Genomic DNA, 25,547 nt, shown 5'->3' on the forward strand with positions numbered 1-25,547 from the left:
TGCGGAACTCAAAGCCACAAGATATCAGTGGGGCCAAGAGCTTAGAACCTTGCAAAGAGTGACTGGGTGTGTATATGGGTAACTAGAATACACAATTCCAGTATTGAGGATTGTTTTAAAAAGTCTTGGAAGGGCACACAACCTTCCTGATTTATACCACAAAATACGTCTTACTTGTGGGTGTCGAGGGAAACTTTTCCTGGGAGCAGGTCATCTCATAGCTGCCTATTATAGGGCTTCTTCCACCTTCCACTGAAGCATCGAGAACTGGTCACTGGATACTGAGCTAGATGGACTGCAGGTCCAGTCTGGCAGTGCCAATCTTTTACCCGTGGCGTAAATCCAAGACTATGTTTTTGCTGATCTTCCTTGAGCTCCAGGGAGTCTCTAGAATTGCACAGAGAGCAGAATGATATCTCATTAAATGTCACCTTGTCACCTGTTCTTTTTCCTTTCAGGAAGGAAAATCCAAAATTCTTGGGACCTGCCGTGTACATTATGTCAGCTGTCAATGACACCAAACTCAACTCTGCAATGTTCCTTCTCACTGGGATACCTGGGCAGGAAGAGGTCCATCTCTGGATCTCTATCCCCTTCTGCTTCATTTATGTTTTTTCAATATTGGGAAATTCAACCATTCTGTTCATTATAAAAACAGATCCAAGCCTCCATGAGCCCATGTACATTTTCCTTTCCATGTTGGCCATCACAGATCTTGGCTTATCGATATCCACCATACCGACAATACTGGGTATATATTTGTTTAACTCTAGGGAGATCAGCCTCGACGCCTGTTTTGCCCAGCTGTTCTTCATCCACTCATTTGCAATCATTGAATCCTCCATACTCTTGCTGATGGCATTTGACCGCTTTGTCGCAATCTCTAACCCACTGAGATATGCTTCCATCTTAACCCTGCCGAGAATATTCAAGATGGGACTGGTATGTGTGCTAAGAGGGGTGGCCGTATCATTCCCATTCCCCTTTCTCCTGAAACGGTTCCAGTACTGTCGAGTCAATGTCCTCTCTCATTCCTACTGCCTACACCAGGATGTCATGAAGCTGGCTTGTTCGGATATCACAGTCAACTACATCTATGGCTTGTTTCTTACCATTTCCATGGATGGGTTAGATTCACTGCTCATCTTCCTCTCTTATGTGATGATCCTCAAAACGGTGCTGAATGTTGCATCCCACACGGAGGGCTTCAGGGCCCTGAACACCTGCGTCTCCCACCTCTGTGCCGTCCTGCTCTTCTACACACCAGATGTCGGCTTGTCTTTGACACACAGATTGGGGAAGGGCTCTTCTCCCTTACTACAGATTGTCCTGGGCTACATCTACCTCCTCATCCCGCCCCTGATGAACCCAATCGTGTACAGTGTGAAAAGCAGACACTTTCGTGGGAGGATAATCAGGGTGTTTGTCAAGTGAAAGGTGAGTGCTGGCTCTCATGCTGCTGACCTGGGAGATGAGAAACATGGGCCACCTATTCCTTGCTGGACCCTTACATCTGAGAAGACATGAGCTACTGATCTCCAGTCTGTAGAGAAAGGTTCAGATAGTGTTTAAGGTCTGGAGCAATGGGAGAGGGGCTGGTGAGGGAGGACAGCTCACTGGGGGATGGAGAACAAGACAGTCAGCAGCATTTACAAAGGGCTTGTCTACACTAGCAAGTTTTGTCAATGAAACTTATGTTGACCCGAAAACAATCGACAAAAGCAAAGTTGCCAAAGCGAGTCTACATTTGCTCCCTCTGTCAACAGATTGTGTCCACATTCAGGGCACCATTATCGACAGCATGAACGATGCATTGTGACTATGTATCCCAGAGTGCTTGGTGGCACCATTCTGACGTTTCCCCTATAATGATTTCTGGAAATATGCTCATGAATGTAAATATGCATAACTGGATTATGTTTGATTCTATGTATGCCATGTAAGACAGCCCTGTAAAGGTTCTGATCTACTGAATATATTCATCCTATTTGTATGCATGTGTCATTATTGTGTTTGAAGTTATGAATAGTGGTTGTGTACTTGTTTGATTTTAAGTAGCATTAGTAAGGCATTTGGTTAACTTCTTAAGAAAGGAATTTGCAAGTTAAGTGCCCAATCAAGAAACACTTAATTGACAATGGAACCTTGGAAAACTCCAATCAACATAAGAAGTCTACTTGAGATGTTCAAGGTAGCATGTGAACAATGGCTGCCACCTGTAAAGTTCTGAGTCATGCATGCACATGTGACTTGCCCATGTGACTCGAAAACTGCAGCTTGTAGCTGGATTCTGCATAGGAGAGAGAAGGGGATTCCACCCACAAGAGAAAATCTATTTAAGCCTGGGAGAGACCCCTCCATTTTGTCTTCAGCTGGGTCAAGAAATAGCCTTTCCACCCCCAAAAGAATACCTGAAAGAAACTGCAACAAAGGACAGGAACCACAGGGGTGTGAGTGATTGCTAGACCCAGACTACAAGGAGGCTAGTCTGTCAAAGAAACTTACTGGAACATCTCTGAGGGTGAGATTTCATCTGTAATCATTTTCTTACTGTACTAGGTTTAAACTTGCGTGCTTTATTTTATTTTGCTTGGTAATTCACTTTGTACTCCCCTTCTTCAGCCATGAGACATACAGACACTGGGTAAGTAAGGCTATGTACATTCTTAACAGAAGAGGAATGACCCAAATTCAGCCACAACTCTTTGTTGGACCCAAACAATCCCCTCCCCCTGATCCAGCTACCCCCAAACTGGGTGATAATGGAAATTTGGATGCAGAGTGTGAGGTCTATCACCAGCACTAGAGCGGCTCTCACTGATCATGGAGCAGGTGGGGGTCAGGAACAAAGTGAGGGGCAGCTCCGCAGGGCTCTGTTTGCCCAGGCAACACTCTCCAGAAACCATGTGCTGATTCTCCCTCTTACTGCTGAGCTGCAGGAGGGGCCCAGAACTCCCTCATCAAAAGGTGCTGTGCTAATGACAGGCCTCATCACCACGGTTTGTTGGGAAGAGTTCAGGTTCTCCACCCAATACCCCAAATCATCCTTATGAGGCATACAGCTGAAATCTCTCTAAAGCTCTTAGCTCCGGCCCCAATTATTGTAGCATCCGAGCGCCTGTCAATCTGTGACATATTTATCAGTACAACACCCCGTGCGGTAGGGCAGAGCTACTAACACCACTGGGCAGATCCCAAAGCCAGAAGGCGCAATTGCTATCTCGTAGTCTGAGCGCCTTTATAGAACATGGCAGACACCTGTATCAAAATAAGCTCTAGAGCAGAGCTGTTAGAACTACATCCTGACTTGATGTAACAATTGTCAGTGAAGGCAAATCTACTACGGGCCTTGGTAAATTGTTCCAATGCTTAATTACCCTCATAGTTAGAAAATATTACACCTTAGTTCCAGTCTGAATGTGTCTTCCTTCGGCTCCAGCCACTGGATCCTGTTATAACCTTCTCGGGTAGATTGAAGAGCCCATTGTTCAATGTTTGGTCCACATGCAGGTACTTACAGACTGTGATTAAATCACCCCTTAACCTTCTCTTCCTTATGCTAAATACATCGAGCTCCTTCAGTCTATAACTCTAAGGCTGGTTTTCTAATCCTTTAATCATTCTCATGGCTCTTCTCTGAACTGTCTTCAATTTATCAACGTCTTTCTTGAACTGTAGACAAAAGAACTGCACACAATATTACAGCAGTGGTTGCACCAGTGCCAAATATAGAGGCACTGAGCCCCGGGTTAGCACTTTAACGCTGAACCACCCTTCCTCTCTGGGGCAAGTGACTGAGTGGGGGCAGCTGGCAGCTCAGCATGGAGTGTTCAGAAACTCATGGAATTACACTCCTGTGACAACACTAAACAAGAACCCAAGAACAATTCCTTTTTCAGACAATGAGGCTGAGTCATGCTTTCTCCTGAATCTCCTGAGGGACAGATCCATCGGCCAGGGCACAGAGCAGGGTCATAGTGGACAAGCAATTCCACAGGAGCTCCCAGTGTGACTCAGAATGGCCTAATGTGATCCATAGGGACATGAGACTGGAAGGGACCTCCTGGGTCAATGAGTCCAGTCCCCTTTTATGGCAGGCGACCCCAGCATATCACCAGTGCATAAACCTGTCAAGCTCTATCTTCAAACGTTGTTTTCCCCCTTTCTGTTGGGCAGCTGTTCCAAAACCTCCCTACTCTAATGCTCAGAAACCAACTTCTCATTTCCAGCCTCAGTTTGCTCTTAGCCAGGTTTTCCTCATTTGTTCTTGTGCCAATGCTGTCCTTTAGCTCCAGGAGCTTGGCTACCTCCCTGGTGTTTCCCCCTTCCCTGACCTGATGTATTTATAGAGCAATCTGATCCCCATGCAGCCTGCATTGTCTTATGCTGAACCAGCCAAATTCTTCCAGTCTCCTCCAAAAGCCAGGCCCTCCATTGCCGTGACCATCCTAGGAGCCCTTCTTTGCACCTGTTCCAGTCTGAATTCTTCTTTCTGTAATACGCGTGACCAGAATTTTACATAGTTTGCCAGAGGAAGTCTGACCAGTGTCTGTTATAAGGATCTTACTACTTCTCTATCTCGCCTCACACATTCTAGGATCTCATTTGCTTTGTTCACACCTGCAGCACACTGGTGGCTTACAGTCATCCTGGGACTGACGAATACATCCTCCTCGGTCACTTCCAACTTACCCTTGGCTGTATAAACTCGCCTGTAGTGAGTTGAACCTGGGAAGATTCAGAACTGACTTGACAAGAGTGTGCAAGCCCTTTTACAGGAATGAAATACCAGGTACTAATGGCCTCTTTAACCTTGCCGGGAAAGGTATAACAAGGACCAATGGCTGGAAACTGAAGCCAGAGAAATTAAATTTGGAAATGAGACGCACATATTTTGACTGTGTTGGTCATTAACCAGGGGAACAAACTCTCAAAGGACTTTATGGATTCTCCTGATATCTCCAAACCAATATTACATGCCTTCCTAAAAGATACGCTTTAGAGGAACAGAAGTGATACTTAGTCAGCTACAAGTCAATATTGGGGTAAACTGGGAGAAAGTGTCCAGGAGGTTAGACTCGATAATCTAATGGTCCCTTCTTTCCTCAACTTCTATAAATCTTTCATTTATTGTCTTGAGTGAATTTCTATTTTGGATGCAACTGGAGAATGTAAGCATTCAGAATAGCAACTATCACACAACAAGAATATATGCTGGCCTAGAAGACTTAAGACTGTCACAGTGAAACAAGGATATATAGTCTCTTCACCCTGTAAACCAGATGATTTTCTGTCATGAGAGGAGTCTCACAATTTAATCATGACAGGTGTGCATAAAGTACATAGGGAAGTGTTATTTACTCCTTCTCATAACACAAGAGCTAGGGTCACCAAATGAAACTAATAGGCAGCAGGTTTAAAACAACAAAGGGAAGTATCTCTTCACACAATGCACAGCTACCATATGGAACTCCTTGCCAGAGGATTTAGTGAAGGCCAGGATTATAAGAGGGATCAAAGAAGAACTCGATAAATTAGTGGAGGAAAGGCCCTTCAATGCCTATTAGCCAGGATGGGCAGGGATGGTATTTCTCGCTTACGTTTCCCAGAAGATGGCAGTGGACAACAGGAGAAGGATCATTGATGATTCACTGTTCTGTTCATTCCCTCTGGGGCACCTGGCATTGGCCACTATTGGAAGACAGGATACTGGGTTAAATGGAACATTTGTCTGAACCACTATGGCTGTTCTTGGATTCTGATGTTTTTAATTGTCCCACTGTTTGAGCTGGGAACAACATCCCATCGATGATAAAAGCTTATCACCCAGCAGCACTGAATGGACACTTGAGACTCTTACTTGTGACCAGAGCTACATAGTCACCCCCAGCCTCCTTGAAATGAGGAGCTTTAGTAGCAAACAGAACTGGCCCAACTTACATTCTTTTGGGAAGACAAGAAGCTCTTGGGACCCAGCCTAGTTTCCCTGTGGCTCTTAGAGAATAATCCCATCTGTCTTTCCTTTTCGGTTGGAAGCAGCCTTTGCTGAAACCTGTGTGAGCCTAGGCGCAACCACCATAGTGCTCAGCCGCGTCTGTGTTACAGGGCCTAGGTGTGAAGCTGACCTTTGCCCTCAGACTACTTTCTCTCAACCAGACAATCAAAGAGGAGGCCCCCGAGGCCATTGATCCATAGTTTGGCAGTGGGACCCATTTAGCCTCAAAGGCTTACAATCACTGGTTCTGTGACTGTGCTGAACCTCCCTGTTACACCACAACATTACCCTCAGAAATCCACTGCTTAACCTTCACTGTCACCCCCACATCTGCCACAGACACTAAGGGGCTGGAGTCATGGGGCTTCCCAGAAACCAGCTGTCACAGGAGGCCGTGGTAAGAGGCCTTTTATAGACAAATGTCAGAGGTGTTGCTCTGTGGAACCCTGAGACAGACCTGATCTTAGGGTCTCAGAGTATCTAAGTTCATTGAATGTATTTATCCTCCCACCACCGCTGGGAGGCAGGGCAAGGCTATTATCCACCTGTGCAGAGATATCCAATGGCTTGTCCACAGTCACGCATGGCCTGGGAGTCAAACACAGCTGTCTGGAGTTGCAGAGCCGTGCCCAGACAACAGAACTAGCCTTCCAGACACCTGAGCGGTGACAGGCCTGGTTGCATTCTCTGCTGCGCCAGCAGACCTCCCCCCTTCACTGTATAGAGTGGGCATGGCCATATGCCAGTTACAAGGGTTTGATTCACTGGCCTGTTTTCTCCCTCCCTCAGCAGAGTTTAGAGCAGCCTGGGGGCTGGGATGACATCTGCCCATCAGTAATGACTTCGAAGAGCACAGCCCACTTTAGCCAAGTCCCTGCAGAAGGAATCACCCCAGAATGCCCCCTTGGGGTCTGAGGTGGCCCTGCAGGAACACTGCCCATCCCTTTACGGTCCTTGCAATCACTTACTGTCAACCTCAGATACTTAAAACAAGAGCCCCCTTTGTGGGGTTGCATTTCTTTAGTCTTCTCCAAAACACAAGGTCTCTTACCCTCTAGCCCCAGCCTTCTCCTGCACTCAGGATCATCCCCACGGTCCTGATTACTGCAGACAGCGTTGGTTCAGACCCTATTCCCCTTTTCCCCTGAAGCCCTGTCCTCTGCCCTATGTCTTTTCATGAAGCCCAGCCTCTTGCTCCTCCACTTTCCCCAAGGCTCTGCCTCTGAGCCAAGCCAGAGTCGGGCTACTTTCAGAGCTGTCCTGGGAGCAAAGGTTGCTGTGGGGAGCCCAAGACTCTCCACATTCCCTGACTTGTACATCCTGGGGGATAAAATGTAGAGGGTGTAGGGCACCTCACAGTGGCTCTGGTTCCCTGTGCACCTCTAAGCAAGGCCTGACTCTGGCTAAGGGGGCAGAGTCTCGGGTAAAGGGGAATAGGAGAGGGGTGGTCTTTGGAGAAGAGATGGGGCAGAGGAAAGGGCTTCGTGGGAAGAGGATCCAGGATGGAATTCGTGGCCATGCCCATCGCTCAACTTTTTCCTCCCCCATGTCACCAGCACTGGAGCCAGGTGATGAACTGACCCTTCACTTGACAAATGCCCTGATTATCCGCTCACGCAGGTGTTTGCTTTTCACACTGTACACAAGTGGGTTCATCGGGGGCGGGACCAGAAAGTAGATGTAGCCCAGGATATCCTGCAGGAGGATCTGGATGACCTTGTAAACTGGAGTAATAGTAATAAGATGAAATTGAATAGTGAGAAGTGTAAGGTCATGCATTTAGGGATTAATAACAAGAATTTTCATTATAAGCTGGAGACGCATCAATTAGAAGTAACGGAGGAGGAGAAGGACCTTGGAGTACTGGTTGATCATAGGAGGACTATGAGCCGCCAATGTGATATAGCCGTGAAAAAAGCTCATGCGGTCTTGGGATGCATCAGGAGAGGTTTTTTCAGTAGGGATAAGGAGGTTTTAGTATCGTTATACAAGGCACTGGTGAGACCTCACCTGGAATACTGTGTGCAGTTCTGGTCTCCCATGTTTAAGAAGGATGAATTCAAACTGGAACAGGTACAAAGAAGGGCTCCTAGGATGATCCGAGGAATGGAAAACTTGTCTTATGAAAGGAGACTCAAGGAGCTTGGCTAGTTTCGCCGAACTAAAAGAAGGTTGAGGGGAGATATGATTGCTCTCTATAAATATATCAGAGGGATAAATACCGGAGAGGGAGAGGAATTATTTAAGCTCAGTACCAATGTGGACCCAGGAAAAAATGGATATAAACTGGTCACGAGGAAGTTTAGACTTGAAATTAGACAAAGGTTTCTAACCATCAGAGGAGTAAAGTTTTGGAAGAGCCTTCCAAAGGACGCAGTGGGGGCAAAAGATCTGTCTGGCTTTAAGATTAAACTCGATAAGTTTATGGAGGAGATGGTATGATGGGATAACATGGTTTTGGTCATTAAATATTCATGGTAAATAGGCCCAATGGCCTGTGATGGGATACTAGATTGGGTGAGATCCGAGTTACCCGAGAAAGAAATTTCTGTTGTATCTGGCTGGTGAATCTTGCCCATATCCTCAGGGTTTAGCTGATCACCATGTTTGGGGTCGGGAAGGAATTTTCCTCCAGGTCAGATTGGAAGAAGCCCTGGAGGTTTTTCGCCTTTCTCTGTAGCATGGGGCAAGGGTCACTTGCTGGAGGATTCTCTGCTCCTCGAAGTCTTTAAAGCACAATTTGAGGACTTCAATAGCTCAGACATAGGTGAGAGGTTTTATGCAGGAGTGGTGGGTGAAATTCTGTGGCCTGCGTTATCCAGGAGGTCAGACGAGATGATCATAATTGTCCATTCTGACCTAATATCTATGAATCTAAGACATTTTTTTCAAAAATACTCAGTACTGTAATAAATGTTAAATTTTCAGAATGGAGAGGGGTAACGAGTGGTGTTCCCCAAGGGTCAGTCCTACGACCAATCCTATTCAACTTCTTCATAAATGATCTGGAGAAAGGGGTAAACAGTGAGGTGGCAAAGTTTGCAGATGATACTAAACTGCTCAAGATAGTTAAGACCAAACCAGACTGTGAAGAACTTCAAAAAGATCTCACAAAACTAAGTGAATGGGCAACAAAAAGGCAACTGAAATTTAAGGTGGATAAATGCAAAGTAATGCACATTGGAAAAAATATCCCCAAGTCCACGCAGTGTGCAGCGGCAGTGAAAAAAAGCCAACGGGATGTTAGGACTCATTAAAAAAGGGATAGAGAATAAGATGGAGAATATCTTATTGCCCTTATATAAAACCCTGGTTCACCCACATCTTGAATACTACAAACAGATATGGCCCCCTCATCTCAAAAAAGATATACTGGCATTAGAAAAGGTTCAGAAAACTAAAAGGATTAGGGGTTTGGAACGGGTCCCGTATGAGAAGAGATTAAAGGGGCTAGGCCTGTTCAGCTTGGAAAAGAGGAGACTGTGGAGAAAGTGAAAAAGGAAACGTTATTTACTTGCTCCCATAATTTAAGAACAAGGAGCCACCAAATGAAATTAATGGGTGGCAGGTTTAAAACAAAGAAAAGGAAGTTCTTCTTCACTCAGTCAACCTGTGGAACTCCTTGCCTGAGGAGCTTGTGAAGGCTGGGACTATAACAGGGTTTAAAAGACAACTGGATCCATTCATGGAGGTTATCTCCATTAATGGCGATTAGCCAGGATGGGTAAGGAATGGTGTCCCTAGCCTCTGTTTGTCAGAGGGTGGAGATGGCTGGCAGGAGAGAGATCACTTGATCGTTACCTGTTCGGTTCACTCCCTCTGGAGAACCTGGCATTGGCCACTGTTGGTAGATAAGATACTGGGCTGGATGGACCTTTGGTCTGACCCAGGAAGGTCATTCCTATGTTCTTATGTAATTGGATTTCCTGATTACCCATTTAAACATCCCATCCCTCTTTGAAGCCTGAGACGTTCTTGGCCACATTGATATCTTGTGGCTGCGAGTTCCATAGCCTACTTGAGCACTATGTGATTTTACAATTCTGACTCTTTCTGGCCATGCAATTCTGAGTTGACCCATTGTATCATGATGCCCTTAAACACATGGCAAGTGCATGGTGAACATGGCCATTTTATTTATCTGCCCTGCATTGAAGCTATTTATAAGCGTGTTTCATTGACTCACAGATATACATTTTATTTTCTCCACTCCTGAGACTTCATATTATTCCACTCTCTATTTCCAGCACATGGGATAAATTCTTAGTGCCAGGTTCTTAATTCAATAATCGTGACTTCTACTGGGTTGCTCCAGATTTACATGTGTAAATTCAGTCAGAACCGGGCTCTGTTAATTTTCCCTTACCATATGCTCCCAGTGATAGACTCTGACCCCCAAGAATCCCCGCAAGGGAACCTGAAGTGCTTTGCCTGGCCAATGTAACTGAAGCCTGAGTATTCGATCTTCCTCACAGGACCTGCATCCTCTTCCCAGGCACGGGTCTATAGATACTTGGCAAATTACAAGCTAACATAGGCAGTTACTTCAGCTGGGCGGGAAAGGAATTGGCGTCACAAATGGGTGAATATCCAAACACTACGTTTGCACTAATACCCATTCCTTCCCCTCTGATCTTCTTTCAGGGATGATTTCTCAGTTTACAGTGGGACTTAAAATGTGGGTTAGTCATCTGGATTTCTTCAGAATCTGAAAAGATCGCAGTGTCTCAGCCCTCATTCAGTCCCTTGTCAGGAAACAGAAGTCTAATAGCTCCTCTGTCCCTGGGTTAATAGCTGACTGATTCTCCTCAGGTTCTCTTCTGTCAGTCTGTAGCCTGTATCCAGAGTGGTAAAAACTCTTGGAGTCAGGATAGAAAATATTCATTCCCTGAGCTCTGACTCACTCGTACATAGTAACCCCAGCAAGGGTTATTCATCCAAGATGAGGGTTTGCAGGAAGTGGATTTCAAAGACAAATGCATGAGTATTCATGGAAATGGAACTTCATTTCCCACATGAAAGTAGTCTATTGCTCTCTCTCTCGCTTGCACTTTGATTGTCTCTGTCCTGTATTCATAAAATAGGTGGCATCTGGGAACAGCATTGTGACAGACATGAAGCTGAGCTGCCATAATGAATGTGTATGTTAAACCCAGTTCTTGGGATGTTTGCTGTAGAGCTATACTGAGTTAACATTTGTGATGTTTATATTATGGCTCTATTGGGTGAAACCAATATGGATCTTCCTAGTTTCATAGCAGGCTGCTGGAAAACAAGCAAGAAGGGAAGCAATAGCTCAGGAAAAGCCATCACTCAGTCCCCACCCCAGGGAGGTCAAGAAAAACAAAAAAGCTACAAACTGGGAAGAGCCCAGCAGCATTCAACAGCTTGTTTTGCCAGTTCTGTCAGTCTGTCCAGAGGTGGGGCAGCTGTTGTGAGAATCTCTTCAGACTGACAGGTACAGACACTGTTGGGAAGTCTGAAGGCCCTCAGCCTGCCTGGGTCCCTGTCGGAGCAGAAGGGTTTGGGATCAATGATCTGTACAGATTGCTGTTTTAAAACCCTCTGATTCTCCCATGTTCCACTTTCTTCCTGCTGTTCGGATTCAACAGTATTTTGGTTCTCGAAAGCTGGCTGGTCACTTGACTCACCACTGGTCACAGACTCCCAGAAGGGAGAACCACAGACACTCGGACCTGCTCGCCAAGCACAGTGGATCGCAGTGTGTTGTAGCCCAGAGCCTAGTCTGAGGCTGGGAGAATCTTGGGATTCCACCCCATGAGAGGGAAGACTACAAGGCCTGACATATGGCACTCAAAGACCAAAGCGGGGACAGAGATACTGGAAGCCCTGTAACTCTGAGGGGTAGGCTATACTTGTTCTTCTTAAACTTTAAGTTTCAAAGGAAATAGGCGAAGCTTGGTTTCCCTAAGTTTTTATTTTTTGTTGATTAGGTTTTGATTTTAAGTTTCAGTTAGTCAAGTAAACCCTAAGTTCGCTTCAATAGCTCGTAGCATTTGTGTCTTCTACGCACTGCATCCCTCACTCAAGAATTGAGAAACCTGAACCGCAAGGCTGTTCCTGTGTCTCTTACCACCAGGTTATCAAGGAAGGGTGTGAGTATATTAAGCAAAGCTTTGTTGCATTTAATACCATATTATCATATGTATCTTCTGAATAGCAGTAATGCAATTGTAACTTTGAAACTATGAGTATTTTACCATTTACTTATATTATTGATTATAAGAAAAAGTCTTTAAGGCTATATTTGCCTCAGGGTGATTTTCCCGTCATACCCCGAGGGTCCTTTGTAAATTCTGTGGAGCCTGATTTGGGACAAGAACTTTTATCTTTTCATCAAACAGATTCACAAGCCTAAAATCCATCCTATTAATATTCATAATTAATTAGTAGTAACACTATTAATCAAATTCAGTTAAATTACATTAAATTAAAATTGATGAATTATATTATTATTATTCATGCACCCTAAATCAGGCTACAAGTGAGATGATTTGGGAACTAGTCACTGGTATTGCATGGGGTTTCTTCTCACTCAGCCCCTGGCAGAATTGTCCCAGAGCACACGACACCTCTAGAAATGGGACCCCTTTAAAAATCCTGACTTGGGGCATCGGGGTTTGAACACTTTGAAGTTGCTTTCAATGTGAGACTTCTGTGTTGCTTGACAGTCCACCATGAACAATGGGCAGGTGTAGGGGAGGGGTTCCCAAGCTACCTAGCGCTGCCTGCCCTTCAGCCCCCTCACTGAGTCACCCCAACAGCCCCCCTGAGTTCTCTGCCGCTGCACAGAACATCCGCCAATGGAAACAGCTTCCAGCCTTTCCCCTTCACTTCACATTTTAAAGACAGTGAAACCTGCCAACGCACCCAGTTCCTGCACGGCGTGGAGCTGCTGACACCAGAGGTCTTCACCCAAAAGGACACGGAGTCATCGGAGAGGTGGCAGAGGCGGCAGGCAGTCTCAGGGAAGCAGGTGTCTTTATGAAGCATGGCAGCACAGTCCCCTGGGAGCCACTTGGCCATCAGGGAACCTCAGCTGCTTGGTTTCATGCGCATCAGCTTTAACCCCGTCATGGCCAATGGCAAACTGCAGGAGGCCAAATCACAGGGGATTTGGGGAGATGCTACCCAACTGGACTGCAGTGCCCGCCCTGCCGCAGGCTCTGCTCCTGGAGTCCGGGCTTGTCATCACTGTTTATCCCTGAGTGCTGAGTACTCAGCCCTGGTGAGGCCACACCTGGTGTATTGTGCCCTTTTAGCCAAGAAGGCCAACGGACTATTGGGCTTTATTAGTCAGAGCATTGCGAGGAGATCGAGGGAAGTGATTATTCCCCTCTATTCGGCACTGGTGAGACCGCACCTGGAGTACGGCCTCCAGTTTTGGTCCCCCCACTACAGAAGGGATGTGGACAAATTGAAGAGTGTCCAGAGGAGGGCAATGAAAATGATCAGGGGGCTGGGGCACATGACTTATGAGGAGAGGCAGAGGGAACTGGGGTTATTTAGTCTACAGAAGAGAAGAGAAGAGTGAGGGGGGATTTGACAGCAGCCTTCAACTACCTGAAGGGGGGTTCCAAATAGGATGGAACTCGGCTGTTCTCAGTGGTAGCAGCTGACAGAACAAGAAGGAATGGTCTCAAGTTGCAGTTGGGGAGGTCTAGGTTGGATATTAGTAAACACTATTTCACTCGGAGGGAGGTGAAGCACTGGCATGGGTTACCTAGAGAGGTGGTGGAATCTCCATCCTTGGAGGTTTTTAAGGCCTGGCTTGACAAAGCCCTGGCTGGCATGATTTAGTTGGTGTTGGTCCAGCTTTGAGCAGGGGATTGTCTAGACAACCTCCTGAGTCTCTTTCAACCCTAATATTCTATGAGTCTATGATAATTCTCATAGATTGGTGAGGCATGATTTCCCTTTACAAAACACATATTGACTCTTCCTCCCCAAATTATATTCATCTAAATGTCTGACAATTTTGTTCTTTACTACAGTTTCAACCAGTTTGCCCACTTCTGAAATTAGTCTTACCAGCCTGTAATTGCTTAGATCACCCCTGCAGCCCTTTTTAAAAATTGCCATCAAAATTAGCTACCCTTCAGTCTTTTGGTACAGAAGCTAAGTGATAGGTTCCAAACCATAGTTAGTAGTTCTGCAATTTCACATCTGAGTGTGTGGTAGGGTGCCCATTGGTCCCGTTTTGGCTTGTACAGTCCCTTAGTTAAGTCCTGTCACAGCTGACCTGACACTTTTTTTCCCAAAGTGGCTTTTGTCCCGTATGCTCTTGCTGACTTCGTAAGTGCTAACTGGAGAAACATCTGTTCCTGTCAAAACGGTGGGGAGCAGAGGAATGTTCGTTGGAGACGAAGGAGACGCCAGCTCCCCGCATGGGGAAGGCAGAGTTGGAGGCAGGGAGGCAGGGTTCCAGCCACAGGAGACAGCCTTGCACAGGAGGGGACGGGGGTGGCCTCTGGCGAGCAGCTGGGTGTCTGCTGTTTTCTCCTTAGGAAATATGGTCACCCTAAAGGACTGCCCAATGTGGGAGTGCTGCCACCCAGGGGTGTGTCCTATAGCACAAGGGAGAGAGGCTGATGCTGGGCTGGAAAACAGACACCGTAAATAACTGAGATTCAAACTGAAATGTTCCCCTTTCATCCATTTATTCGGGAGGAGTTTTCATAGGAAATGGATCATTTTTCTATGAAAAAGCTCAGCTGCCATGATGCTGCCCAGCTGCAGCTTCCTGGAACCCCAAGAGAAATTGGAGGCTTTTCATCTGCCTGGTCCTTATAATGTCAATGAAGGTTGCACTGACGGAGTCTATGGCTGCACAGTGGGTATGGAAATGTCAGAACCTCCTGACCAGTCTATGGCTGGGGTATTGTGCCCCTCAGCTATTCTCCCCAGCCCTCCCATCTCTGTGCAGCCCCCTCCACCCTGTACAACCCCCTTCAGTGGATCCTGCGGGCAGTGGCTGCTCTGACACGCCCTGGTAGCACAGGAAGAAGGGAAGGAAAGCCCTCCACAGACCAATCCGAGGGAAATTTCCCTGTACGGAGCCTTGTTTGGAATCTCCCTTCCATGGCCTGCACCCTGGGTTTGTAATGCAGGAAAGGGGGCTGACGGGGAGAAATCAGGTCCCATATTATTATTCTATTTTAGTTTATTTCAGCACCATCACACCTCTGGCAGCATCATCAGTACCACTTGGCCACCCCGAGGTAGCCATGTGACTAATCGGAACCATATGAAGAGTGATGACCAGGAGTGGATTAACCATGAAACAAACCGTGTGGTGACATGGGTCCCCCAACAACAGGAGGGGCTCACAAAATGCAGGAGAAATCTCATCTGACAACCTGTACCCGAGTCCTGGCTGGAGGCACAGCAGGCCTCAGGCAGGCAGCCTGCTTGCATGCTGTGGTTGGTGGCTCCATGGCAAGCCCAGCAGCAGCCGACTGCTGGCACGTCTCTGTGCACCCTTGAAGTGGAGTGGGAGGTCTGACGGTTCCCCCCTTAAGACTTTATGGAAATATGCTTATAAATATATATGGCATAACTTGAATATATTCTATGCTACGTATGCCGTGTAATATATCTACATAAAGGTTATGATCTACTGAATCTATTAATCCTATTTGTATTCATGTCTCATTTCTGTATTTGAAGTTATCAATATTGGCCATGTACTGGCTTGATTTCTAAATAACCTTAGTAGAGCATTTGGTCAGTCCCTGGAGAAAGGAATTCGCAAAGGTAAGTGCCCAATCAAGAAGCACTTAAGGAACAATGCATCTTGAAGGCTCCAGTCCACATGAGAAGTCTCCTGGAGATATTCAAGATGCCATGTGGGCAATGGCTACTGCCTGTAAAAACTGAGAGTCATTGCATGGACATGTGACTGGCCCAGGTGACTCCAGAACTCCATCTTGGAGCTGGACTGTGCATATGCAAGAGGAGATGGTCTCCACACACAAGAGAAAGTCTAGTTAAGCCCATGGGAGACTCCTCCATTTTGTTTTCAGCTGGCTAAGGACATAGCGTCTCCACCCCAAAGGATACCTAAATGAAACTGGAACAAAGGACAGTAACTACAGGGGCTGTGAGAGCTTCCTGGACCCAGACTAGAAGGAGGCTGGTCTGTAAAAGAGAGCTTATGGGAACTGCTGAGGTTTTTGTCTGTATTCTGTTTGATTCGACACAGACTTGCCTATTTTATTTTATTTTGCTTGGTAATTCACTTTGTTCTGTCTGTTACTACTTGGAACCACTTATATCCTACTTTCTGTATTTAATAAGATCACTTTTTACTTACTAATTAAGCCAGAGTATGTATTAATACCTGGGGGCGGGGGCAAACAGCTGTACATATCTGTTCATCAGTGTTTAAGAGGGCAAACAATCTATGAATTTACCCTGTATAAGCTTTATACAGGGTAAAGCGGATTTTTTTAGGGTTTGGTCCCCATTGGAACTTGGGCATCTGAGTGTTAAAGGCAGGAACACATCTTAAATTGCTTTCAGATAAGCCTACAGCTGTTAGGGGATGTAATTCAGGCCTGGGTCTGGGTTTGCAGCTGGTTAGGAGGTTTGGCTCAAACTATGCAGGGCACTGAAGTCCTCAGTTGCCAGGGCAGGAAAGCAGGAGCAGAAGTCGTCTTGGCACATCAGGTGGCAGCTCTCAGGGGGTTTCTGTGATCCAACCCGTCACAGGAGGCATTTCTATGTGCTCCCCTGCCCTGCAGACCCACTCCCCCGCTCCCCTCCAGGGGCACACAGAGATGTTCCAGCAGCCACACAGCAGGCCGGGGTGTAACGATGTTGTCTCTGGCAGGACTCAACTGAGAGTGTCAATTCAGGACAAATTGCTTCGAGCAGAACAATCACAGCCCAAATCTGGGGGTCCTTTACATCTAAGGCACGCCAAACCAGCAAACAGAGAGGACTTTGGTTTTACCCCACTGGCTAACCTGAAGTCACACAAGCAATTCCCTTAGACACTCCAGTTTCCCAGTATCACCACCAGTGCCACTTATTATGGGGGTGAATGGTTATGAAAAACAATGCTCCCGTAAAAGAAAAAAAGGTTCCCCCGATCCCAAAGGAACAAGCCTCAGACCCAGGTCAATATACAAGTCAGATCTTACCCACAAACCACGCTGTTGCCAATTCTTTAGAATGTAAAACCTATAGATTTATTCATAAAAAAAAAAAGAAATTCATAGATAAGAGCTAAAGTTGATAAAATGGAATCAATTACAGACAGTTCTTGGTTCAGGCTTGCAGCAGTGATGGAATAAACTGCAGGTGCAAATCAAGTCTCTGGAGTCCATCCACAGCTGGGATGGGTCTTTCAGTCCATTCTTCAGAGCTTCAGTTTGTAGCACAGTTCCTCCAGAGGCAAGACGCAGGATTGAAGACAAAATGGAGGAATTTCCAAGGCCTTTTATATTCTCTGCCATGTAGAAGGACACCCCTTTGTTCTTACTGTGGAAATCACAGCAGCAAGATGGAGTTTGGAATCACATGTCCATGCATGACTCAGTTCTTTGCAGGCCAATGCCATTGTTTACATGATAGTTTGAACGTTCCCAGCAAAACTCAGATGTGCTTTGGAGTCCCTCAAAGTCCATTGTCAGTTAAGTGTTTCTTGATTGGGCCCTTAATCTGCAGAGTCCCTTCTCAAGAAGCTGACCAAATGCTTCACTTATGCTACACATTGAGATACAAGTACATAGCCAATATTCATAACTTCAACTACAAAATGATACACACATACAGATAGCATAATCCTAACCATCAAATCATAACCTTTTCATAGACCCCTCATATGACAACCTTTGTACAATATTTGCTGCAAATATATAACAATGGTTGCAACAATGATCTATATGGTCACAGTTTATGTCAATAATATCACACAGGGCGACGGCAGCTCCCTCCCCACTCTGCCTCTTTCCATCCATCCTGCTCCCAGAAGTGGCGGGCATGTCCCTCCAGCCCCTGAGGGTGGGGGTGGGGTGTCACTGTGTGCTGCCCTCACCACGAGCTCAGACTTCACAGCTTCTATTGGCCTGGAACATCTGCCATTGGGAGCTACTGGGGTGGCGCCTGCCGCCAACCGCCCCGGCCTAGAAGCTGCTGCCAGAGCGGTGTGAATGCCAGTCACTTTGGGAGCCGCGCCACCAGAGGTAAGTGCCACGCTCCTGACCCCCTCCCACACCGCGAGGCCCTGGCCCAGCCCAGAACCCACACCCGTCACCCTAACTTCCTCCCAGAGCCTGTCCCCCCACCCCATTCCACACCACAACCCCGTTCCCCAGCCCAGAGCCCGCACCACTACCGCACCCAAACTTCTTCAGAGCCCACACTCCTCACCTACTCCTGCACCCCCAGCCCCTGCCACAGCCCAGATCCTGCACCCAATCATCCTCCCAGAACCCGACCCCCCACCCCCCCTCCCATACCCCAACCCCCTGCCCCAGGCCAGACCCTGCACTCCGCACTCAAACGTCCTCCCAGAACCTGAGCCCTCGCACCCCTCCCACACCCCAAATCCCTGCCCCAGCCCAGAGACTGCACTCCAACCCCCTGCCCCAGCCCAGAACCCACACCCATCACCCAAACTTCCTCTCAGAACCCGATCCCCCAGACCTCCTCCCATACCCCAACCCCCTGCCCAAGACCAGAACCTGCACTACGCATTGAAACGTCCTCCCAGAACCTGACCCCTCACACCCCTCCCACACCCCAACTCCCAGCCCCACGCCAGAGCTTGTACCATAACCCCCTGTCCCAGCCCAGAACCTGCACCCAAACTTCCTCACAGAACCTGACCCTGCACACCCCGTCCCATACCCCAATTCCCTGCCCCAGGCCAAAGCCTGACCCCACACCCAAACATCCTCCCGGAGACCAACCCCCACACCTCTTCCCACACCCCAACCCCTGGCCTCAGCCCAGAAACCGCACCCAATCTTCTTCCCAGAATCTGATTCCCCACACAACCTCCCATACCCCAACCCTCTGTCCCAGGCCAGAGCCTGCACCCCGCACCCAAATGATCTCCTGGAGCCCGACCCCCACACCCCCCCCACACCCCAAACCCCTTCCCGAGGCCAGAGCCTGCACCCTGCACCCAAACGTCCTTCCAGAACCTGACCCCCGAAGTGCCGCCCGTACCACAACCCCCTGCCCCAGGCCAGAGCTTGCACCCTGCACCCACATCCCCTCCGACACCTCAACCCCCTGCCCCAGGCCAGAGCCTGCACCCTGCACCCACACCCCCTCCTACACCCCAACCCCCTGCGCCAATCAAGGTACCTCACTTTATTTTCATTTACTTCCTATTACTTATAATAGAGGAGGAGGAGGAAGAAAAACAGAATGAAATATGGGAGGGGCAGATAAGAGAGAATGTTCTTTTCTTGGCTGGGTCCCAAAGGGGGGGACCCAAAGGTAAAGTGACGCATGGGGGGCGCCACTAACTCTATGTCCCCCACTGGTAACGACAAGCCCGGATTCCAGGAATAGAGCCTGTGGCAGGGCTGGAGCTGCCGTCCAGTTGGGCAGCATCACCGGGCGTCCCCTGTGAATTGGCCTCCGGCAGTTTGCCATTGGTCACGCCAGGGGTTAAAGCTGGTGCGTACAAAGCCAGGCAGCTGACATTCCCTGATGACCAAGAGGCCCCTGAGGGACTGTGCCGGCAGGCTTCATAAAGACAGTTGCCTCCCTATCTGAACAGAGACTGCCTGCTGCTGATGCAGCAGCTCCAGTGACTCCTTGTCCTTTAGAGTGAAGACCTCTGGTGTCAGCGGCTCCCCTTCTAGGAGGAATTGGGTACGTTGGCAGGTTTCTCTATCTTTAAAACGTGAAGTGGAGGGGAAAGGCTGGAAGCTGTTTCCATTGGCAGATGTTCTGTGCAGTGGCAGAGGAAACAGCGGGGCTGTCGGGTGACTCAGTGAGGGGTTTGGAAGACAGGCAGCGTTAGGCAGCTTGGGAACCGTGCTCCATGGTGAGCTGTTCAAGCTACACAGAAATCTGACATTCAAAGTGAGCTCAGACTATGACAATTCCCATGCCCTGCATCAGGTTTTCTCAAGGGGTCCAATTTCTAGACGTGCAGTGTGCTCTGGGCCCGATCCTGCCTGGGGTTGAGCGAGAGGAGATCCCACCAATTATCAGGGACTAGTTCCCAAATCACCTCCGGTTTATTTGCTCCTGGAATTTTATTCAGCAAATGCATTTTGAAAGGTTTTATTGTCTGGCTCACTTGTGAATGCAGGAATTCAGAGCTGCAGATTCCCCGGGTACAGGCTGCAGACTGACAGAACTGAACCTGAGGAGACCCAGTCAGCTATTAATCCAGGGACAGGGGAGCTACTAGACTTTTATTTGCTGACAAGTGACTGAATGAGGGTTGAGACACTGCAATCTTTTCAGATTCTGAAGAAATCCAGATGACAGATGCCCAATTTTAAGTCCCACTGTATCCTCAGAAATCATAGAATATTAGGGTTGGAAGAGACCTCAGGAGGTCATCTAGTCCCATCCCTGCTCAAAGCAGGACCAATCCCCAACTAAATCATCCCAGCCAGGGCTTTGTCAAGCCAGGCCTTAAAAACCTCAAAGGATGGAGATTCCACCACCTCCCTTGGTAACTCATTCCAGTGCTTCACCACCCTCCTCGTGAAACACTGTGTGTATGAAAGTACAGATGTGTAAATGTTATGCTAAAACTTCTCATTGTAATACAGATATTACAAATCAAACTTTCATGACATGCCTGTATTTTGAAAGCTAGCAGTAGCGTTGTTGGAATCTCTACAGGAAAGAGTCGTGGAAACTTTACTGCTTAATGGCTTTTGCATTAGAAAGTATTTCGGAAATACTCCACATACTGGTTGTAATGGGTTTCTGCTACTGACTCTTTGTTCAGTGAACAGTTGTATGATACTGTCTCCTGGTAACTGACCAGAAGCTGTTTCTTACACTTACATTCAGGGTCATGTACACACTCCCTCTGCAAATCTCTCTTTCAGTAGTAGAAAGCTGAGGTGCAGGAAAGAGGAGTGTTATAGGGGTTGTATGAAATTTACAAATATCACCTCTTACATGAGCATGGCAGAAGTAACTTGGACACTTGATTGGATATTAGGGGAATCCTAGTGTTTGCACACGTCACCCATGTCTGACGCCAACCCCTCCCCTATCCAGCTGAAGGAACTGTCCATGTTAGCTTATAACTTGCCAGATAACTACAATCCCTTGCATGGGGAGAGGATGCAGGTCCTATGAGGATGAAGAGAAGGCATTAGGATGATCCACATCTCTGGATTCAGGCAACACTATTCAGGCAAAGCACTTCAGCTTCTCTTGGAGGGATTCTTGCGGCTCAGATTGTATCACCGGGAGCATTTGGTAAGGGAAAGTTGATAGTTCCCAGTTCTGATCAAATTTACACATTTAAATCGAGAGTGATACATTTGAAGTCACTATTACTGAAGTAAGATCCTGGCCCTAAGAATTTATCCCATGTACCTTAAGAGACAGTGGCATAATTTGGACTCTCAGGAGGTAAAAATATATACAATATACATACATATATATAATAAGGCAATGAAACACGTTTATGAATAGCTTCTATGCAGGGCAGATAAATACAATGACCATTTTCACCATGGACTTGCCATGTGTTTCCATACATGTCATGATACAATGGGCCATACTCATTTAAGTTAAGAGCCAGAAAGCGTGTCTGTGCGAAGGTCACAACTGTAAAATAACAGCGTTCAAGTAGGCTGCAGAACTCATAGCCACAAGCTATCAATGAGGCCAAGAGCTTAGACCCTTTCAAAGAGTGACTGGGTGTGTATATGGGTAACAAGAAAATACAATTCCAGTATTGAGAATCGTTTTAAAAAGTTTTGGAAGAGCCCACAACCTTCTTGATTTATACCACAAAATATGTCTTACTAGTGGGTGTCGAGGGAACCTTCTCCTGGGAGCAGGTCATCTCATAGCTGCCTATTATAGGGCTTCTTCCACCTTCCACTGAAGCATCGAGAACTTGTCACTGGATACTGAGCTAGATGGACTGCAAGTCCAGTCTGGCAGTGCCTATCTTCTTATCCGTGGTGTAAATCCAAGACTATGTTTTTGCTGATCTTCCTTGAGATCCTGGGAGTCTCTAGGATTCCACAGAGAGCAGAATGATGTCTCATTAAATATCACCTTGTCACTGTTGTTTTTCCTTTCAGGAAGGAAAGTCCAAAACTCCTGGGACCTGTCTTGTGCATTATGTCAGCTGTCAATGACACCAAACTCAACTCTGCAATGTTCCTTCTCACTGGGATACCTGGGCAGGAAGACGTCCCTCTCTGGATCTCTATCGCCTTCTGCTTCATTTATGTTTTTTCAATATTGGGAAATTCAACCATTCTGTTCATTATAAAAACAGATCCAAGCCTCCATGAGCCCATGTACATTTTCCTTTCCATGTTGGCCTTCACAGACCTTGGCTTATCGATATCCACCACACCGACAATACTGGGTGTGTACTTGTTTAACTCTAGGGAGGTTAGCCTCGATGCCTGTTTTGCCCAGCTGTTCTTCATCCACTCATTTGTATTCATTGAATCCTCCATACTCTTGTTGATGGCGTTTGACCGCTTTGTCGCAATCTCTAACCCACTGAGATATACTTCCATCTTAGCCCTGCCGAGAATATTCAAGATGGGACTGGTATGTGTGCTAAGAGGGGTGGCCATATCATCCCCATTCCCCTTTCTCCTGAAACGGTTCCAATACTGTCGAGTCAATGTCCTCTCCCATTCCTACTGCCTGCACCAGGATGTCATGAAGCTGGCTTGTTCGGATATCACAGTCAACTACATCTATGGCTTGTTTCTTATGGTCTCCATCGTGGGGTTGGATTCACTGCTCATCTTCCTCTCTTATGTGATGATCCTCAAAACGGTGCTAAGTGTTGCATCCCACACGGAGTGCCTCAGGGCCCTGAACACCTGCGTCTCCCACCTCTGTGCCATCCTGCTCTTCTACACACCAGATATCGGCTTGTCTTTGATACACAGATTGGGGATGGGCTCTTCTCCCTTACTACAGATTGTCCTGGGCTACATCTACCTCCTCATCCCTCCCCTGATGAACCCGATCGTGTACAGTGTGAATAGCAATCACCTTCGTGGGAGGATAATCAGAGTGTTTGTCAAGTGAAAGGTCAATGCTGGCTCTCATGCTGCTGACCTAGGAGATGAAAAACATGGGCCACCTATTCCTTGATGGACCCTTACATCTGAGAAGACATGAGCTACTGATCTCCAGTCTGTAGAGAGAGGTTCAGACAGTGTTTAAGGTCTGGAGCAATGGGAGAGGGGCTGGTGATGGAGGACAGCTCACTGCAGGATGGAGACCAAGACAGTCAGCAGCATTTACAAAGGGCTTGTCTACACTATCAAGTTTTGTCAATGAAACTTATGTCGACACGAAAAAAGCAAAGTAGCCAAAGTGAGTCAACATTTGCTCCCTCTGTCAACAGATTGTGTCCACAATGGGGCACCATTGTCGACAGCGTGAGCGATGCACTGTGAGTATGTATCCCAGAGTGCTTGGTGGCACCATTCTGACGTTTCCCCTATAATGATTTCTGGAAATATGCTCATGAATGTAAATATGCATAACTGGATTATGTTTGATTCTATGTATGCCATGTAAGACAGCCCTGTAAAGGTTCTGATCTACTGAATATATTCATCCTATTTGTATGCATGTGTCATTATTGTTTTTGAAGTTATGAATAGTGGTTGTGTACTTGTTTGATTTTAAGTAGCATTAGTAAGGTATTTGGTTAGCTTCTTAAGAAAGGAATTTGCAAATCAAGTGCCCAATCAAGAAACACTTAATTGACAATGGAACCTTGGAAAACTCCAATCAACATAAGAAGTCTACTTGAGATGTTCAAAGTAGCATGTGAACAATGGCTGCCACCTGTAAAGTTCTGAGTCATGCATGGACATGTGAATGGCCCAGGTGACTCCAACACTGCAGCTTGCAGCTGGATTCTGCATAGGAGAGAGAAGGGGTTTCCACCCACAAGAGAAAATCTATTTAAGGCTGGGGGAGACCCCTCCATTTTTTCTTCAGCTGGCTCAAGAGATAGCCTTTCCACTCCCAAAGGATACCTGAAATAAACTGCAACAAAGGACAGGAACCACAGAGGTGTGAGTGATTGCTGGACCCAGACTAGAAGGAGGCTAGTCTGTCAAAGAAACTTACTGGAACATCTCTGAGGGTGAGAATTCATCTGTAATCATTTTCTTACTGTACTAGGTTTATACTTGCATGCTTTATTTTATTTTGCTTGGTAATTCTCTTTGTTCTCTCTGTTATTACTTTGAACTACTTAAATCCTACTTTCTGTATTTCTTAAAATCACTGTTAACTTACTAATTAACCCAGATTATGTATTAATACCTGCTGGGGGCGGGTATTTGAAATACAGATTTATAGTCCATGTTGATAACTTCAGGTACAAAAATGAAACATGCACACAAATAGGATAATAATATTCAGCAAATCCTAACATTTCCAGTGACACGTCACAAGACCTATCTTATACCAGATGCATCATAATTATGTCATAATCATGTCATAATCATACCACTATCATCAATATGGGGTGTAGCATCACAACCTCCTTTACTGACACCTCGATGTGGGACTCAATTTGTCTCCTAAAAAGAGGGACTCTGGTGTGGGAATCTCCCTCACATCCTCTGCAGTGAAGACCAATGCAAAGAATTCATTTAGCCTCTCCGTAATGGCCTCATCTTCCTTCAGTGCTCTTTTAGCACCTCAGTCATGCAGTGCCCCCGGTCATGGTTCCTTCCCCACTCTGAACTCTAGGGTACAGATGTGGGGACCTGTAGGAAAGCCTCCTAAGCTTACTTTTACCAGCTTCGGTTAAAACTTCCCCAAGGTACAAACTATTTTACACTTGGACTTCCACTGGCGCCATCAAACTTTATCTGGGTTCCTGAAAAAACCTAGTTTGGAAACGTCTTTCCCCCCAGAATCCTCCCACCCCTTGCACCCCACTTCCTGGGGAAGGTTTGGTAAAAATCCTCACCAATTTGCATAGGTGACCACAGACCCAAACCCTTGGATCTGAGAACAATGAAAAAGCATTCAGTTTCCTTACAAGAAGATTTTTAGTAGAAGTAAAAAGAAAAGAATCACCTCTGTAAAATCAGGATGGTAAATACCTTACAGGGTAATTAGATTCAAAACATAGAGAATCCCTCTAGGCAAAACCTTAAATTACAAAAAAGACACACAGACAGGAATATTCATTCTATTCATCACAGCTATTTTCTCAGCCATTTCAAGAAATCATAATCTAACACATACCTAGCTAGATTACGTAATAAGTTCGAAGACTCCATTCCTGTTCTATCCCCGGCCAAAGCACAATACAGACAGACACAGACCCTTTGTTTTTCTCCCTCCTACC

At 46.6% G+C, this 25,547-nt stretch overlaps 2 protein-coding genes across 2 annotated transcripts; both read left to right on the forward strand.

The window, feature by feature from the left end:
• The first annotated feature begins 498 nt into the window (after positions 1–498).
• LOC144279440 (olfactory receptor 51G2-like) lies at positions 499–1,434 on the forward strand. The gene has a single exon (XM_077840948.1). The coding sequence runs from the start codon at positions 499–501 to the stop codon at positions 1,432–1,434; it is 936 nt and encodes a 311-aa protein (XP_077697074.1).
• Positions 1,435–22,315: 20,881 nt separating this feature from the next.
• On the forward strand, positions 22,316–23,251 carry LOC144279448 (olfactory receptor 51G2-like). Its single transcript, XM_077840959.1, has one exon. It carries the CDS (start codon positions 22,316–22,318, stop codon positions 23,249–23,251), a length of 936 nt encoding a protein of 311 aa, XP_077697085.1.
• The last annotated feature ends 2,296 nt before the right edge of the window (positions 23,252–25,547 follow it).

The sequence above is a fragment of the Eretmochelys imbricata genome, chromosome 1 (assembly GCF_965152235.1).
Source record: "Eretmochelys imbricata isolate rEreImb1 chromosome 1, rEreImb1.hap1, whole genome shotgun sequence".
Classification (NCBI taxonomy): domain Eukaryota; kingdom Metazoa; phylum Chordata; order Testudines; family Cheloniidae; genus Eretmochelys; species Eretmochelys imbricata.